The sequence below is a fragment of the Mirounga leonina genome, unplaced genomic scaffold, assembly GCF_011800145.1.
Source record: "Mirounga leonina isolate KUSES-001 unplaced genomic scaffold, KU_Mleo_1.0 Mir_165, whole genome shotgun sequence".
Lineage (NCBI taxonomy): Eukaryota > Metazoa > Chordata > Mammalia > Carnivora > Phocidae > Mirounga > Mirounga leonina.
Window position 1 is genome coordinate 14,999,103 of NW_023270415.1, and position 13,274 is coordinate 15,012,376.

Here is a 13,274-nt window from a genome sequence, read left to right on the forward strand (position 1 = left end):
TACTATTTTATATTGTTAGGTATTTTGAAAGAGTAAGTTTTAGTACCTCATACATTATTTTTCATAATGGGAATAATTTTAATTCTGAGATGATAGGTCTTTCTCAGAGTAACCAAGATTTTGTTAATATACAAGAAGTCACTTCAACAGGGGCACCTGGGTGGCTCAGTCATTAAACGTCTGCCTTCGGCTCAGGTCATGATCCCGGGGTCCTGGGATCGAGTTCCTCATCAGGCTCCCTGTTTAGCGGGAAGCCTGCTTCTCCCTCTCACACTCCCCCTACTTGTGTTCCCTCTCTCGCTGTGTCTCTCTCTGTCAAATTAATAAAATAAATAAAATCTTAAAAAAAAAAAGTCACTTCAACGATAACTGTACCTGTGACAACAGTCAGCATTTCCCTGACAGTTCTATATTTCTTTTTCTCAAGTAGAACATTTAGTTTAATGCTTTCCCATTAATCAAATTATAGTGCTTAGGATGAAGAATGAATCAAAGTCTGTGCTCAACTACGTTTTGGTAAATTTTTTTTATGGATGGACTTCCTTTTTATTGAATGAGTTGATTATGATGAACAGAAACAAATTTAGTACATAAAATCTTGCTTTTCCTTTTATCTTTACTGTAAAATTTGGAGAATATTTCTTTGGAAAGTAGATTTTGGCACCTGGATACCATAAGCTTTTTTTTTTTTTTTTTAAGTAGGCTCCACACCCAACGTGGGGCTTGAACTCATGACCCTAAGAGTTGCATGCTATACTGACTGAGCCAGCCAGGTACCCGGATACCATAAACTTTTATATTGCATATTTAAGTGACAAATTCTCTGATAAAACATTGAGTGACATTTTGTATATTCAAGATGATACACTTAAAAAAAAAGATGATACAGTTTTAATTGTAGTAGACTCTGTTTTGAACTTGGTAAATATTCCTTGTAGGCCAGAGGTGGAAAAAGAGGTGTAGTTTTAATTGTAGTAGACTCTGTTTTGAACTTGGTAAATACTCCTTGTAGGCCAGAGGTGGAAAAAGAGGTGCTTTGATTTAACATTTTATAATACCGATTTGTTTCTGTTTTTTTCTCAGATTAATATTGTTGCCCCATAGGAGAGTTAATAGTGGCTATATTTTGTTCCAGTGCTGATAAAGAATTTTAGGAATTTAGTAAATGAACTATCTGTAATTTACTGGATTAATTACAGATCTTTCGGAGATACTTCTTTCATACCTATTACGGTATGAACAGTCATCATTAAATTTAATGGTATTTCCGTTATTTATTTTTCTTGAGCAGCAAATACATGATTAATTAACTGCAGGAACGTATTTAGGTTAATATGAAATATCTTTTTTAAGTTTCAGGAAGTAACTTAAGTTGTTGAATTATCTTTCCTATTTACTTACAATTATTTTAAAATTTTGATGTGCAATTTCTTAATTTAGAAATTTATATCACACTCTAATTACTGAGTGAAACTGACTTTACTGTGTCCTGGCAGAAAACTGAATTTATTGAAAGGTATTTCAATTCTTGGACATTACACATTCAATACTGATATTTTTTTGTATTTGAAATAACATAAGGGAATAAAAAAGATTATAGGATATATAATGAAAGAACTAAGATATAAAAAAGCTACTAGTGAAAAATTCCACTTGTGAATGAAAGTCTGGAATGTAATGATTTTATTATTTTCATTTTATTGTAAACAGACTAAAATATGATCCCAGATGGAATTGCATATGGATTCCTTTGTTTGGCTTTCAGAACCTCTGTTCCTGGGTCCCCAGACCATCCTTTTTATGTGAGAAAACTAGCACACATCTTGTGTTCTGGTCAACCTATATCACCATATATTTTGATCCTGTATGTTCTTTTCTTAACTGTGATCTCTTATTCAGTCAACAGGTAAATATTAAAGGTTACCAGTGAGCCACTAAAGATAAATAGCCCTTTCTTTGTAGAACTCAATCTGCTTGACAGACAGACACTTAATTTCTCTCAGTGAAGTTTTGTATTTTTCAGTGCTGGGGACCTGCGCATGTCTCTTGATGAATTTATTCTAAGGATTTTATATATTTAATTTTTAATTTTTGTTTAGTATTTTATATTCTTTAATGTTATTGTAAATGTAATTGTCATTTCAGTTTTTTCAGTTGTTTATTGCTGATTTATAGAAATATTTTATGTCCTGTGACTTTCGTAAATTCACCTATTAGTTCTAGTAGTTCTAATAGAACATCCTTAGGATTTTCTGCCTAACAGTCACGTTGTGTGTAAATAGAGACCATTTTCTTCCTTTTTGATCTTTATGCTTCATTTTTGTATGTGATTTTATAGTGTGACTTAAATGTGAAATTAAGTGAAAACTCTAAAACCAAAATAAGGCTACACATCAACAAAAAAGTTAATTTAGTGTGATGAGTGATGCTATTTTGTTGAAACTAAATCACAGCTCAAACAAAATTAGTCCTAATTCTAAGACTTCTTAGAATCATGCTGTTGCTCTCATTTGGACCTAAACTGACACATATTATGGCTTTTCACCATTTTTCACTATTTGAACTTACTCTTAACTCTTCCATTTTATAGTACACTTTGAGATTACTTATCTTTGGTTGGTACAGCTGAATTGTTTATGAATTATCAGACTGCATATACTTATTCAAACCCTGAAATACTTCTTTATTCTGTAAATGCAAACTTGGGCACTGGAATCTTTTAAAGCAGTTTTTTTTTATTAATAGTGTGGTCATGCAGAGGATCAAGAATGTTACGTCTCAGTTACATAGACAAGCAAGTTTAAAAAAATTGAAAAGTTGGCTTCCTAAAAGAGAGCCTCCAAAGCATAATCATTGTCCTTTCCTGTGATGATTTTTTTAATTTTGAATTTATTTTACAGTACAGAATTGGTTTGTTTCCTTTATATTTATATTCTTTGTCTTTTGCTTTCTTAATGCAAAATGATTGATCATGTTTTTGGGACAGTACAGGTCAGAAGCTTATCTCAGTATTAAAGCACTTTAATGGATCTGGACAAATGTACAGGCTTTTGAACAGCTGGGGGTTTTATCCATCTGTTACTGCCCTTGTTCTACTCTCTAGTGTGAAATTTTCAGTCTTGTAAGCCAATCTAAGTAGATTTTATTCCTGGTAAGTAATTAATTTTACTGAAGAATTGAATGTATTATATATTTTAACTGTAGTCATTCTTCATATATAATCTGTCTTTTTTGAAACATGCCTATCCCCCCCCTTTTTTTAATTTAAAAATGAAGTCTGATAATTTACTGGTTTTAACTTTAAATTTCAGAATTTAACACTTATCCCCATAAACAATAAAAAGAGAAGCTGGGCAGCCATTAAATTAACAATACCCTGTAGAACATCTATGTATTTCATATTTCTATAGCACTGATATTTAATATATTTGGGAGTTGCACTTTTCTAACTTTTTATCATGCTTTTTTAAAACTTTATATTGAATAATTTTTAGATTTGCAGAAATGTTACAAAGATAATACAGGATGTTTCTGTATATATAATTTCTCCTAATTATATATTTATATATATATAATTCCCAACGACACGCCAGTACATGTAATTTATGATGTCAGCTGTGTAATATGTATCTCATTTTAGAACAGCACAAGAAGTTATCACTGATAGCTCCATACTGCTTAGTCTCCTATTTCTGGTTACATATGTACATATGTTACATAATGCTAGTATGTTTATCCAAACTAAGAAATGAACATTGGTACAGTACTGTTAACTACAGACTTTTTTCCAGATTTCCCCACTTTTCCCACTAATGTCTTTTTCTGTTCAAGATTTGGAAAACCAGTTTTGCATTTAGTTTTTATGTCTCCTAAGTCTTCTCTAAGCTATGACAATTCTCTGTCTTGCCTTGCCACTCATGGCTTTAACATTTTTGAAGACGCTGGTCAGGTGTTTTATAAGGTGTCTTTCAGTGTTGGTTTGCCTAATGCTTTCTCATGATTAGACTGAGTTTATGGGAAGAATATTGTGTGAGTGGTGTGTCCTCATCTGATTATATGTAACTTACTACTCAGTGATACTAGTTTTGATTACTTGGTTAAGGTTGTGTTTGCTAGGCTTCTCTAATGTAAATATCCCTTTTTTCTCTTTGCATACTCTGTTCTTAGAATTAGAAGCAAGTCAGAATGTCCAGCCCCACACTTTAGAGGACGAAAAGCAAGCCCCCCACCTCATGCAGGAAAGAATATTAAAGAATTTGTGAAATTCTTTTGGTTGTTATTTAGTTGTTATTTATTTAGCTCTTGTATTTGTTCTTTTTCCTACTTCTAGAATATTCATTTTGTTTTAGATCTATCCTACAGTTCTCTTATTTTTTTCCTTTGCGATATCCAGCTCTCTTTTTCCTGCTTTGTAATTTGAGGTAATTCTTGGACTTAATATTCTACTCCTTAAATGAGGCAGTGACCATTTTCCCCTTTTAATTCATCTACTGAAATTTTCAATTTGGAAGTCAGATTTTTAAGCTAGACAAAAGGTGTTTGTTGCATTTGGGTCTCAAGTGACTGCCTGCCTGCCTGCTTTCTCTCTTTCTCTTTCTTTCCTCCCCCACCCCTCCCAGGTATTCACTGGCTCTTTCTGCAGTTCTCTTGTATTGTACTTATGTTCCTAGTGCTTATTCTCATTTTCTTTTTGGATGGTGTGGCTTCTTAGATACACAGTTGCTTTTTCCCTTGTGGCTTATGTAGTCTCAGGTCTGGTTACTGAAATATCACTAATAGTGATAAACCTACCAGTGATTAAAAGGAAATAACATTAAGGGCAAGCTGTTGGCCCCTCTGAGGACCCTGAAGAAAATTTCGTTTTCCAGCTGTTTACTAGGTAGGGAAGTCTTAGCTCATCCATTATGCTCAGTCAAAAAGACATGGGTTGGCAAGTAAACTTCCTCCTGGAGCTCGTCTCCACAGGCCAAGTTCTGGGTCTGGGCCTTAGGATCATATGTTGGTCTCCAATGTCTGCTCAGCTCAAGGTGGGGAAGAAGCCCTATACTAGAGATTCAAAAGCCCTCAAATCCCCAAATCTGCTTGGTTGAGGCCTAGCTCTATTAATGGAAAATGAGAGAGGGAGGGATCTCTCTGCCAATTGTTTTTTGAATTGTCAGTGATTTTTAAAAGTTTGGAAAGTTTGTGTCCTAAAGAGTGTGTGTTTAAAGTGCCTTCTTCTGAACTATCACTAAAGACATAGTCCTTTAGGTGTACTGGACCATGGCTCCCTCTGTATAATTCAGGTTTTCTTTCTCCCTGTGTTACTTCCCAACGACACGCCAGTACATGTAATTTATGATGTCAGCTGTGTAATATGTATCTCATTTTAGAACAGCACAAGAAGTTATCACTGATAGCTCCATACTGCTTAGTCTCCTATTTCTGGTGGTCTGTAGTTGATAGCATGCCCTAGATCTCTCATTATATTTAAATATTTATTTAATATTAACAGTGTCAGGCTCAGTTCTAGGTCTTGTTAATGTAAATGTGGGTTTTGTTGTCTCAAAGCCAAGGTATTGATCATATTCAGGAAGACCTGAGTTTTAAAAGTTGGTGGACATTTACTATGCTGAGGACTTCCGAGTTCGTATGCCCACCCTGGAGCTTTCCTCCTGTCTCCATACTCACCGAACTGCCTGTCTTCTCATGGCTGTCTAATAAGCATCTGAAATCTAATATAACTCTCCTGTTTCTTTGCCTGCCCCCAGCCTTCTCTATGTACAGGTCACTGCCCTTCCAGTCACGGGACTCATTCTTGATACTTTTTCTCACTCTGCATCTAATCAGTTGACACATGAGTAAGTCAGTCTTGTTGATTCTGCTTTCAGAATGTATCCCGAATCCAGGCTCTTCACTAGCTCTGCATCTTTCATCCCCACCTAAGGGCTATTATTATTGTCCTGGATTATTACTGTGCTAGCCTTCTGGCCTTCCCATTCTCACTTTGCTCCTCTACAGTCTGTTACCAGCAAAACAGCCTTTAAGAGATCCTTTTGTGACAAGTGAGACTAGACTGTTACTTTTTCATTCTTCTCTTGACACTGTTGGTATCAAAGTATTGCTAACCTCAAAATACTCAGGAAATAGTCTCCCTTTTTCTAGTCTCTGGAATAGTTGGTGTTAAGTTTAGAATGATCAATTCTAGGACAAACTCAGTTAAATGTACATCTAAAACCATGTGAGTCTGGGGGCTCTTGGCTGGCTCTTAATCTCAGGGTCTTGAGTTTGAGCCCCACGTTAGGTGTAGAGATTACATACATGCACTCATACATGCATACATACATACGTACGTACATAACAGACAAAAACGTGAGCCTGGTAGGCTTTTGTGTGGGGTAGATTTTTAATTGTTGATTTATGTTCTTTAGTTATTACAGGTCTCGTCAGGTTTTCTGTTTATTCTTGAGTTTGGTTTGGTAAATTGTATGTAGGTAAATTACATTTTTAGGAAGTTGTTTTAAGGTTCTTTTTTTTTGCATATTGGCATGAATAGTATTTTTATTTTTTAGTTGTATCAGTCTTCATGATATTAAATGCATCTTCTTTTTAAATCAGTCTTCCCAGAGATTTTTCTGCTGTTGTTAGGTTTTTTCCTCCCCAGACACTAGCTCTTCCCCCCGCCAGTGCCAATTTTTATTCTCTTTGGTTCTCTTTATTCTTGTTTTCTGTTTCAATATTTTCTTCTGCTATCTTATTTCATTCCTTCTACTTTTGGGGACTTATTACTCATTTCCTAACATATTGAGTTGGATGATGAGCTCATTATTTTTCAGCTTCCCCCCCCCCCCAGTTTTGCACATGTAAATTTCTAAGTGTTCGGTGGGGCTTAGACTAAGCATTTTCATTGTACTGATGTAAAAATTTTTGAATTTCCATTATGATTTTTTGGGAGACTTTTAGAAGTGTGGTTTTAGAATTTCCAAATGTGGGTACAGTGTTTTTTTGTTGTTTATCTGTTTTGCTTCTAAAACTGATGTCAGAAAATGTGATGTTGCATGACATGGACTCTTGGTATTTATTGAGATTTGCTTTCTAGTCTGACATATAGTCACCTTTTGTGGTGGTTCAGGGTACCCTATAATTGCCTCCGTTTTCTGTATTATGTATATTCAGTCTGTATTTTTACTAATATTTCTGTTTTACCAATTACTTAGAGAAATGTGTTAAATTCTTCGGCTATAATGAGAAGCCTGTCAAATTTTCTTTATAATTCTGACAACTTCTAATAATGTAAAGTTTTTTTAGTTTAATATTGTCAAGCTTATTTTAAAAATGTCTGTAATTTAGTATGTAGTGACCATTTTACCTCCCCAACAATGGTTTTTGCCTTCAAATCAGTTTTGTCTGGTATTAATATAGTTGTGTCAGTCTTTATTTGGTTTGTGTTGTCTTACGTCTTTTCATTACTTTTAACTTTGTGTCCTTATGTTTTAGGTTGTTTTCTTGTAATCATGTATAACTGGATTTTTGAAGCATCTGAACTGTTATGTTTTCATTGATGAACATACATTTTTTGATGCTTGATATAAATGTGTATTTCTGCTGTCTTATTTTATACTTTCTAATTAAATCTAGATCATTCAAGCCCCCCCACCCCCGACCCATCTGTTCTGTTGGATTGATTTCTTTTTTATTTTCCTTTTTTTCGAAGTTACACATTACATACATAGATTTATAATACATGTGTAATTTATATATTTTAAATTTGATCCAGTTAAAGTGCATAGTTGATTACTGTTCAAACTGAAATAGCATCTCTAACTTCTATTTAAATAATACATGATCCTCACTGATACAGCTGATCATCTCCCTTGAGTTAAACTTCTCTTTGTCTAACATATCCTTAAATAGTGTCTTTTTTTTTTTTTTTTTTTTTTTTTTGTCTGTACTTCTGGGACTCTTCGTGGAGTTGATGAATTTCTCTGGTTTTTTATATCTGGCTAATTAAAGCAGGCTTCAAAATTTTTCATACAAATCTATTTGTTTCCTTCAGTTTAGAGCTGAATTTTATGTTTAGGATTTTTTTTAAGAGCTTAGGGCCTTTATAAAATTAGACTATAGCTTCCTGGTATCAATTCTCTTTTTGTCTTTTTTTTCTTTATGTTGTTGGATTCTTGTTTTTGTTTATCCTTTTGAAATGTGATTAGTCAGCTAGCTTTGTGTCTGCTTTCATTTTGTTTTATTTAATTTCAGAGTCTCCCACTAATGTGTGTATAAAATTATTTGTAGCTGTCATGTAGTAGGGCATTTATTTTATTAGCTTTCTGTATAAAATACTGTTCTTCAGGGGGTGCCTGGGTGGCTCAGTTGGTTGGGCGACTGCCTTCGGCTCAGGTCATGATCCTGGAGTCCTGGGATCGAGTCCCGCATCGGGCTCCCTGCTCGGCAGGGAGTCTGCTTCTCCCTCTGACCCTCCTCCCTCTCATGCTCTCTGTCTCTCATTCTCTCTTTCTCAAATAAATAAATAAAATCTTTTAAAAAAAAAAAAAATACTGTTCTTCAAGTTCTAGGAGTAAATTAAAAAAGAAAGGAATTTAGTAACAAAGAACTTAAAAGTTCTCTTTAGAATGTAAAATACAGTTTTCTGATGCTGTCACAGGATGGGAAACTAATTTGACCATTTGCAAAGTGTATTCATATTTATTATGGAACATGTATTACTCATGGAAAATTAAGTGGGAGTAGTGAAAACAGAAAGAGTGAGTCTTATAATTTGTTTAAACACAGGTGGTTTTCAAAGTGTGTTCTCTGGACCAGCAGTGTCTGGATCACCTGTGAACTTGTTAAAAGTTCAAACTTATTAGGGGCACTTGGGTGGCTCAGTCGGTTAAGCATCTGCCTTCGGCTTGGGTCATGATCCCGGGGTCCTGGGATCCAGCTTCTCATCAGGCTCCCTGCTTGGTGGTGGGGGGGGGGCTGCTTCTCCCTCTCCCTCTGCCCTTCGCCTCCCCACTTGTACTTTCTTTCTCTCTCTCAAATAAATAAATAAAATCTTTAAAAAAAAAATGAAACGATGATGCAAACAAACTGTATGATACATTCACTTGATAGACATGCACAGTGCTGGTCATCCATTTTTCACAGACAGAAGTACTATAGATAAATATTTGGTTAATAAACATCGTGAAAACATCACTCAGTTTAACTTTTTGTTCAAGGGATTTCCACTTTCTTAAAGGAATTAATAAATAATCATGTTTCTTGATATGAAAAAGTTACAATATGATGAATGTAAGAATGTGATATAGAGGAAGTTTATGATTCATAGTATTTTTCAGTTAACAATAGAATCTTAATGTAATGCAACTTGAACGCAATTTGATGCAACTCTTCCTTTCCTTCTAACTCTACCTAGCCAATAGTTTTAAAATTGCTTCAGCGGCCTTTTAGTCTATTTGATACGTCACCATTAAAAACTCACTGAAAGGCCTAAAAAGACATTTCATATTCTCACCTTAAATAAAATCTCGTGGGAAAGTAGGGCTATAGAGGGGGCCATACTCTCCTGAAATAGGTCTTTGTGTTTGGATTGCTTTATTTTAAAATGTTTTGTGGTAATCATCCCTCTATGGTGTGTATGGGTAGTAGTAAATCTTTTTTAATTACTCCAATTAGTATTTGAAGAAGTTTTTATGAAGATGGTTTGCATTATAGTACAAATAATTTAAATTTTTAAATAATGATAGTATATTATTAAAATTTTTTGTGTTTTTCTTTCAGGAGAGAAATAGAAACAAACAATAACCATATGAAGATGTCCTGTTAGAATTACAACACTAATGATGTAGACTCTGGAAATGCCTAATAAGTCAAAGAAGACATTATTAAAGCTTTTTTTCTGCTTAAGGTGACATCTTTGAACTCTAACACAGAATTGACTCTTCTTGTAATGGTTTTCATCAGCGCATCTGCCCTTATACTCTCACCAAACACACTTGAGAACTGTAACTTTGTCAAGCACTTTCTGTCCTGAAGCTTTTACCAGTATCTGCTGTCTTTTGTAATTATGCATCCTAGCTAAGGCACAGAAGACTGAATGAATGCAAGGATTCATTAACTCTTTGAATTTGTTAAGTACTAACAGTTAACCATTAGAAGTGGTTCAATGATGTAAGAGTCACACTGCTTCAACTTTTTCTTTGTTGTAGTTTTTAAATTGTCAGTTTTTAGCTATTTGACAGATTAAAAGCAAAATAATCATGCCATATTTAGTCCTGGAGTTCAAGTCTAAATGTTTATGTGAAAAATTATTGTAGTAAACTTTTAATATGGCAAAGCAACCTTAAGCTCTATTTTAGCCAAATGAAACATAATCTGAAATTATATTAGAACATTTCCCTTGTCTTCAAACTGTTTGGTGTAACAGAATATTGATATGCAGCTTGGTGGATTTCACCAGTTAATGCACATTCTTCTCCCCTCCTTCCCCCAATAATATGTATACTGAAAAATGTGCATTTGTCTGAGGAATTATTTTGTTTGCTACCACTTAATGAATCTCAAAATTTTGAGTAAATGTACCTCAGTCTAATCAGACTTTTTATGACCTTTATAACTACATTTAAAACCCTTAATTCCTTTTCTGGGTGTTTGCGAGCCTGATTGCTATCATGAAGTAAAAATTTATTACTCTAGGTATTCACTAGCTAAATAAACATAGTTCTTGTTTAGCAAGCATATACTGTTCCTCAACTCTTTTCTCCAGCTTTTGCAGTGTCCTGGCATCCTTAAAATACTTTGAAAATATGGCCTTGATCCATGGGTAAATCAGTATCTAAGTGAATGTGTTGATGTTTTATTGATCAGATCTATATAAATGGGAATACAGCATATATCTGGGTATTCTTATAGTTATCTTTTTAACATCTTATTTTTTTTCATTAATTACATATCAACATTAATTTTGTAACTTGAAACAAATTGATTTTGTATAATTAAATGTGTCAAGCATCTGTATTAATTGATTTGATGGCATAAGGTTATGAAGATAATGTACTGCCCCTTATATTACTGTTCCAAAAGGAGAAAACTATGTAGAAAGATACATTAAGGGTGAAAATAGCAATATAGTAGATTTGAATACCTTGATGTTTTGCATTACTCCATTTATGTTTACATCATGTTTAGAAATGTTTTCATTTACTATGGTCTTTGGTCACTTCAATTCAAAAATTTAGTGACAGATATTTCTTTGAGGCTTTCATTTATATAACTTTTTTGTACAATGTTTTCTTAAATGTACAAATACTGTATTCAAGTGGAAAAAAATACAGTATTTGTAGGTAATCGTAGCTACTTCACAGTTCTTTGGTAGTCCCAGTGTAGTTATATCAGTGTTTACTGAAGGGAACATCAAAATGTTAATGGTATATTACACTATAAAGACTTTCTTAAAGGAAAATTGCACCTATTTTACCTTTTTAAGAGTAAGCCATGAAATCTTGTAACATGTCTCTTAACTATTTATAGTGAAAATTGGCATTTGGGTATAGTCACCATAGCAATGTTCTACATCCCTAAGATTATGTAGGTAGGACATGTCAAAGATGACTGTTGTCACTCTGGAGGTCCTATTAGACAAAACTATAAAGGGGTGACCTTGTAGGACGGGTCTGAATCCTCTCTGAGGTTCTCTTTTTCTTGGTGCTTTATTAGCAACTCTGAATATTTTTATAAAACTAGTTACATTATAAGTGGATTCAAACTTGTTTAATTTACAGTAGGTTTCTATGTAAGAAGTGTCACTCGCTCAGCAAGCAGGCTGATTGCAATAGCAGACTCTGATGTCAGATGTAGTTGAGTAGTCTGCTCATGGTGAGGAGTTACATCCCAGTGCCTTTAACCTGGATTTCTAATATTAAGTGAAATGGGTGCAGCATTCCTTTGGGGAAAAAAAAAAAAACAAAAACAACAAAAAACAAAAAAACTTTTCAAAATTGGTAATTTTTTTCTCATTTAAGTTTTCTTCAGAGCACCTACCTTCTCTTCCTCTTTGGTCTGTCAGTGTATGGCAAAAGTTTTTTTCTCTAAGTGAAATTATTACAGATTGTCTCAGTAGCACAACTAACTAACTATTTCTTAACTGTAGGGACCAAAAGGGAGAGAACCTGGGCTCTACAGCAGGAGACACATCATCAAATGTTGGAATAATCACAAATTAAGACATTATTGACCCAGTAAACTTCTTGCTTAATATTTTTCCAAGATCTGGTTTGAATGTTTCTTATTAAAGTTATCTTATGTGGGTATTTTATTTTGAAAGGTATTATAGTTTGTATATTTAACAGTAAGGGGGAAAATGTAACCAAAATTAGTATTCTTTCTCTATACGTATTGGTACTTGAAGATTCCTTTCAGAAGAAACCCCAGCCTTTTCCTAATTTCGATACTTAATTCCTCATTTTAACTCAAGTGGTCTTTCTAATTCAAAAGCTGTGTTCTTTTTGAATACCATGCATGGGGGTTAAGCTGATGTTAAAACAGTTTGCAATAAAAAAAGAATCAGCTTAAGTCATTTAATCATTTCAAGTGCATTCTGCATCCTATAAAAATAAGTTTGAAAAATTTAAGAGAATTGTGTTTTCATTAAGTTTTGCATATCTTTTGTTATGCCATGTAAATTCCCTTTTTCGTATGATTAAAGAAAGGTTATGATAAAATGATTAGCTCATTTACATTCACTTGTAGCAATTACATGAGAATTTGAATTTTGTCGTGTTTGGGTTTGTTCATTCCTGTGAATGATGGTACAGTTAGGTGAGATTTTCTGTTATGGTACCCAAACTCACCATTTGGTCCTCTTTAATCTTTGAGGGTTTCAATAAAAATTGTTCACTCATATCTGTGTTTTTTCCATTTTATCTTCAAAAATATGTATTGCCTGCCAGAAAACATAACATTTTTGTCTGTCCTATTACGGATTTCCTGATTGACGTTTCTCTCGAGTACAAATAGATTGTATCTCTTGTTTTAGTTGGCCATTTAAATTAAGTGGGGGAATTAAAGAGAGGGAGGATAACAGTTTATCCTAATCTTTATCCGCTCCAGTGAGCTTATTGAATTACATGCTCTTAATACTAAACTTAGAGCAAAAGAGAAAGAGGCCTATTTGTTTTCATGTAACAGGAGGAAGTGGTGGTACCAGCTGTCTAATAACCCTAATCCCCCATTTTTGGTACCAAGGAATGCTTTTCTAACAGTCTGTATGTTATCCTTTGGGATAGATAGAGCTT

The 13,274-nt window shown here is 33.8% G+C and overlaps 1 protein-coding gene across 7 annotated transcripts in view; it reads left to right on the top strand.

Annotated features, from left to right (window-relative positions):
* The window catches only part of YTHDF3 (YTH N6-methyladenosine RNA binding protein 3), a 40,445-nt gene extending 27,565 nt beyond the window's left edge, over positions 1–12,880 (top strand). For all 7 annotated transcript variants that reach the window (XM_035011234.1, XM_035011232.1, XM_035011230.1 and 4 more), the window contains one exon: positions 9,763–12,880. In XM_035011234.1, the coding sequence (XP_034867125.1) occupies positions 9,763–9,786 (24 nt within the window). In that variant the 3' untranslated portion in view covers positions 9,787–12,880. The remainder of the gene's footprint in view (positions 1–9,762) is intronic.
* Positions 12,881–13,274: the final 394 nt, after the last annotated feature.